Below are 6,000 nucleotides of genomic sequence, written 5' to 3' on the forward strand. Positions count from 1 at the left end.
CAGTAATACGAGCTGTGAGTTCCATCGGGCTTTGGTTCTCCATCCATCCTTCCATGTTCGAAGCCGAAAATCACAGGTCCCGAACAAAGCGTACGGGGCAGTACATGGGATGGAATCGACGGGGTCCAGAAAAGGTGGTGGGGGAATACAACACGGCCAATGGCGGTATAGTGATCAAGCCTATCGAGCAGAGCGGACCTTTGCCACAAGATAGATCTGCCTCTATGCACAGGTAGGGCGGGTGTTGAGGTCTCCAATTCATTGCCACCAGGGCACGGGCTAGGCGAAATCGATGTCGGGTAGAACAGGAGGAGGCGAAGGGAGACCGCCATAGAGAGCAGACTCAAGTCCTCAACGAGAGAGCCCGAGACAAGACGGAGCTCGAGCGTAGATCCACCCCCAGAGAGAGAAGGGGCGCGAGACGCTGATAACGACGAGCTCACAACCGGGACCACCACCATCCGGGCATCTATCGTCCATCTTGCTGCATTTACCTTCCATCCGTTTGCGAACAAGTGTATGAACAATCAAGCGGACCACCCTCCCACCTCACAGAGGCAACATCAGCTATCCGGGCAGAACTTCCCACCTTTACGCCCCATCACCCTCCATCACCTCTCAACAGTCAACACTCCTGGGGACAACAATGAACCTGGGGGGAGTCTTTTTGGAGAAAGACAGAGAGTGGAGAACCCCGGGCGACGTTGCAGGGGGGGTACGAATAATAATTACCTGCCCAGGTAGGAAATGCCTCTGTCAAGGCAACAGATAGGAGATTCGGACATGGGCGAAGTGCCGGATAGGAAGTTTTCTGTCTCCTTTTCCCGTTTCATCTGAGAAACCGACGAGGCTGGCACCCGTGGCACTCCACGCTGAATACACTATGTTCATTGCACACTTGCGGGTTCCTCGTTTTGGTCGACTTTCTAGTGGTGTAAGTCAAAGGGTTGGAGTCGTTGTGGTATTGACAACCTCACTATAGTTATCTTAGGTACCACTTCGATCCACAATCAACAAAAGAACACAGGATCAAGTCATGGAAAGTGGATTGCACTTGGTAATACTCTGGTCTCAGTCTACGAGGTACAGAATCTATTGTCAAGTCTCGTATTGCTTCTCTGGGGAAAGTAATAATAGCATTGCGTATTCCCGGGTCGTCACATCCCATCAGCCCCACCTCTTTCATATAGATTTCTGCTGGTATAGTATATCTGGTATATATATAGTGAACGACTGGATATGAACTTGTATAGTTAGATATATTGGTAGGATTCCATCACTCCATCTTCGACGCCGACACCACCACAGTCTGGCGACCGACGTCTTTCTCCGTCGTCGACTCAATGTCCGCCTCCTCACTGTTTGCAGGTCCGGCGGTCGAGGTCAAGACCTCGCGGCCGTGAATGACGGCCAGGTTGTAATTCGGGAGATCGGCCGGGTTGAACTCCTCGGCGGCCGTCTCTTCAAACTTGAGCCCCATGCTCTTGATCATCTTCTGGTTCTTGGTCGGCCAGACGTAGCACAGGGGCACGTAGACGGCGATGGAGACGACAAATGACAGACACCAGCCCAGATGGCCGATGTTCATGGCCGTCTCGGAGACGTTGGCACCCAGGGAGCCGCAGAAGCCCGGGAACGGGATCACCACGCCGACAATGTAGGCGATGTAGGCTTGCACGTTCCAGCCGCGGTGGTAGTAGTAGTGCGGGTTGGTGCGCTTGCCGTCGTACAGATGTTGCAGGAAGATGTTGCCCTTGGTCAACAGGAAGTACTCGGCGACCATGATGCCCACGGCCGAGGCCATGAAGATGATGTAGCCGCCCAGGAAGTTGAGGAAGACTGGAAAGAGTTTGGTCAGTAAGAGATGGTTGTACAAGAAGGAGAAATAACGAAAGCATAGAGCACTTACCCGTCGCAGATCGAAGAATCTGCCATGGATTGACCGCCCAGGCCAAGCAGAGCCCCAAGAACTGCCCTCGGGTCATGTTGATGTACCGTGGCAGAAGCATTGTGCTGTCCGAACCAAATGGAATCATGTTCGCCGCGATGTTCGTGCCCAGAATCAACAGGGCCCAGAAGGTCGCACACACAAACACGGCAAACCGTACGGCCGAGGTGTCATATCGCTGCATAATGGCTTCGAGGAGATCCCACGGATTCCATAGCTCAAGACCCCACGAGTGGTTGATGGCCGACGTAGCCAGGATACCCAATGACGCCGAGAGGGTCACACTGATCGGGTTGGCGAGCAGCTGCGGCCAGATCGAGGCGTATTTGTATCTGGCCCAACGACTAAAATCGGGTTGGTTCGTAATGATGTTGGCCTTGTACTGGGTGAGTTCAACATTCCTTGTCAGGTCTTTCAGATCAGAACTTACAGTATTGCCCAGACCGCTGTTGAATGCATAGACCACAAACCATGCAAAACTGGTCGACGTCGAAGCTGGGGCCCCAGGAATTCCGCCGCCAATGTTGCCCTTGGTGTTGGCCATGCAGAAGATGAACAAGCCAAAGCAAGCCGGCACCACTGTGCACATCTTCAGCGTGAAGACCCAGCGTAACTGGTAAGGTCTGAGAAGGGTGAAGGGGATGTGGACGAGCCAGTACAAGAAGAAGGCGATAAATTGGGCTGTCGACATGCCCACGGATTCGGGAATCGAGTTGTGCAGGTTGCGGTACGAGTCGCCAAATACTGTATCCAGTGTCAGTAGACTTCCATATAGGCATTTTCTTCGACATACCAGCCGTCAACATGTTCACCACAAACGAAGATCCAATGTACAGCTTGATGGCGTAGTAAACGATGGCCAACACTGCACGCGCAAAGACCACGTAGTACGCTCCCCATGTACCAAAGACCGCACGGGATATGATGGGATACCCGACATGGTAGACCTCCCCAGACCGCGAGTTGATGGCCATGGCGACCGAACTCACCACCTGGCTGAAGAAGACGATCAGGATAGACTGCCACCAGTTCAGACCGCAGCCGATCATGACCGACCCCAGCGTCCAGTTGTCCATGGACAGGGAGAAGTAGAAGAAGAAGTAGTTCCACCAAGCCCACGTTCGGGCTTCAGGGGGAGTTGGGAGGAGATCTAATGCCAATGCTGTCAGGATCACAGACCGCACCCGCAGTGGGAGAAGAGCATACCATCGTTGATCCAGGAATATGAGCCTGTAGGATCTGCACTCGACCCTGGAGTCCGCAAGTACTGTTTGAAGTTCTCCTTGCTCTGTATCCCACGCTTGAAGTTGGCCTTCTTGATGCGGAACGAGGCAAGCAGGTTCTTGGGACGAAAGGCGTTGATGCCCGTGATCTGAGGTTTGTCTAAGACGGGAGTATCCATCTTGCTAGATCTCTGGTACTAGTTCCACGGTACTCTTCCAGCACTCTCCGAGGGAGCCCGATGAGATCAGAGTGAAAGGGCCAGCAGCAGAATGATGAAGAGGAGGGGACACACAGAGAGACCACAGTATGGGGTGTTGTGGGAGAGGCTGCGTCTTTTGATATACTACACAACTGGTCCCTCACAACGTGGCACAAGCTGATCGCTTCCCAACACATCGACCCCTTCTTCTCCCACGGTGGCAACAAGTTTACAACGACACAAAGGCCCAACTGCAAGTCAATGAGTCTAGACTAACGCAGTCACGTTGATCGAATGGCAGATCCTATCAACCTGGAGGCTGGCACGAGCCTATCGCGCGTATCCGGCACCATACGCTCATCACCTCTTTTTGTGTCTAACAAGATAAGCTCAAAGACTCGTCAAGGCCGTGGTTCCCACAAGACACTAATTCTCACAGCCGATCAAAACCAAGGCCGTCCACTATCTTGTTAGTATGGCTCGACAACCAATTGTCCTTATCAACGGTGGATACCCGACCATAACCCCGATCGAGCGGAGAGTGAGGGTCAACCGATACGAGGTCCGATTCTAACCACCGTCCCGGATAGCCTGATGCGGTCTTCATGGTGGAATACACTGGTTTCAGGACAGTCTTAAAAAGAGTACCTAGAGTTGGACGTCAAGGAGGATAAACAAAGAGAGGTATCGCGGCACCCCAGAACTCAGGATCCAGGACACAGAAGAATCTACAATCAGATCTCAAGTTCAATAATCATGCCGTCTGCCATCTTACAAGAACCGAAGCCCGACGAGCCACGACGTGTGCCACTGGCGGAAGAAGATGTCAGGAAGGGATCCTACTCGGCGCCAGCCCTGCAGATGGCCCTTGAAGGCCTACATCAGGACGGGATGGTTGTGCTCAAGGGCGTTGTGGATCCTAAGCACTGCGACATCCTGCACAAACATATGAGCGGTGACAGGGACCGGATTTTGAGAGAGAGACATGCCGGGGCTAAAGTATACAATCAGGGGGTGAAATGTGAGTCCAAAGGGACAATGCTACAACATCAATCCTAGGAAAGAAACTGCAGAATGCTGATGAATGCGTCGAGGATCCAGCGAATATATTACAGGCACCTCCATTCACGAAGCCAGAGCTGTTGTTTGAAGATGTCCATTTCAACCCGTTTGTGATCCAGGTGATGAACGCGCAAGTCTTTCCCTTTTCATATTCCTTGTCACATCGGGATCAGCGGACCTCAACTCTGATCCCGCTTCGTCACTCTCCGAATTAAGAAATTGAGCTGACATTTGTATAGATATCTCGGGGCCAACCCCAAATGGATCATGTCCACGGGCAACAACGCCCTCGCCGGTACAGGTGGCCTTCGGCAGCCCGTCCACAAGGACACGCGCTTCCGCCACCCAAAGTGTCCGTTCGTCATCGTGGCCAACACAGCGCTTAACGACTTCACCCTCGAAAACGGCGCGACCGAGTTCTGGCTCGGTTCACACGCCTTCACCGACGAGCGTGATCAGACCGTCGCCACGCCGGAGACGGTCTTTGGGAAACAACGGATCGGCACGCCGTCGTGTCCGGTGCTCGAGGAGGCTATTGAGGCCCGACGAGCCGTGAGGCCGCCTGTGCGGGCGACCATGGATAAAGGGGATGTGATGTTGAGAGATTTCAGGACGTGGCACGCCGGAATGCCCAACGCGACGGAACAGGATAGGATCATGGTCGCGCAGATTTGGATGGTAAGTGTCACAACATACCACTCCCCACGCATCACAACCTTGGGGTTGCAGCCTCGACGAGGCCCTTTGCTTCCCTCTGGTCCGCTGCCGTGCTTTTGTTTTACCGTCTGATCTGCCAGTTCCCTGACACACTGTTCGTCCTATAGGCACCGTGGTACCCGAACTTCATCACCCGTCTCAACCTCCCCCTCTCCCAGTCCGAGTGGTTCCAGAGCCGGGCCAACAAACTCCCCATGGAGATCATGGCCAACTATATCGCCGACGACGCCGTCGAGTTCGACCAGCACCGCGACAACTTCTCCATGGAGCCGAGTCATTACCTCGACTACTACGACACGGCGCCGCAGAATTATAGATATGATTGAACCAGGAGAGATTGGAGCAGAGGGGAGAATGATAAAGTGGAGTTGGAGATCTCTGAGGGTGAAGGGAGAGAGTGATGGGTGAATATTGGAAGAGGAAATGCTAGAAGCGGTAAGATACAGAGCATGTGGCTGGTGTAGTTTCAACAAGCGGTGGCTAATAGAGCCACCGGAACGTATCTATAAGAGACCGAAAGAGAGCAGTCGCACCGAAAGAGGCAATTGAAACTTGTTCCCTCAAGAAGCCTGACAGCCTGATTAGGCTTAGCTATTACCGTCACACCCAGGAGGCCGAGCCTTGTTGGCTGATGAGGAGAACCCTTCAGGGTCGCCGAGACCAGGCTGTAAACCCACGAACTGATAGGCTAGATCGCCTAACGCCGTACCAAGCACAAACACACTAAGTCAGACCATCCCGTAATGCGCCAACCGTGTAATGCGCCAACTGCGACAAAATAGATTTTTGTACAATATTTCAATTATCGTCGCCATCGACGTCGTTTATATGCCATTGCGTACAGAGACTC

General features: G+C 53.1%; 2 protein-coding genes across 2 annotated transcripts; one reads left to right on the forward strand and one right to left on the reverse strand.

Moving 5' to 3' along the window:
* Positions 1–1,276: 1,276 nt before the first annotated feature.
* Positions 1,277–3,350, reverse strand: AYO21_07847 (hypothetical protein; the record flags this gene model as incomplete). The annotated part of the gene is made up of 5 exons (XM_022657800.1): positions 1,277–1,839; positions 1,910–2,330; positions 2,379–2,692; positions 2,742–3,098; positions 3,155–3,350. The coding sequence occupies 5 exons, from the start codon at positions 3,348–3,350 to the stop codon at positions 1,277–1,279; spliced, it is 1,851 nt and encodes a 616-aa protein (XP_022509949.1).
* Positions 3,351–4,127: 777 nt separating this feature from the next.
* AYO21_07848 (hypothetical protein) lies at positions 4,128–5,476 on the forward strand (the record flags this gene model as incomplete). The annotated part of the gene is made up of 4 exons (XM_022657801.1): positions 4,128–4,326; positions 4,431–4,539; positions 4,673–5,111; positions 5,258–5,476. 4 exons carry the CDS (start codon positions 4,128–4,130, stop codon positions 5,474–5,476), a joined length of 966 nt encoding a protein of 321 aa, XP_022509950.1.
* Positions 5,477–6,000: the final 524 nt, after the last annotated feature.

The sequence above is a fragment of the Fonsecaea monophora genome, assembly GCF_001642475.1.
Source record: "Fonsecaea monophora strain CBS 269.37 chromosome Unknown Scaff63, whole genome shotgun sequence".
Taxonomy (NCBI): domain Eukaryota; kingdom Fungi; phylum Ascomycota; class Eurotiomycetes; order Chaetothyriales; family Herpotrichiellaceae; genus Fonsecaea; species Fonsecaea monophora.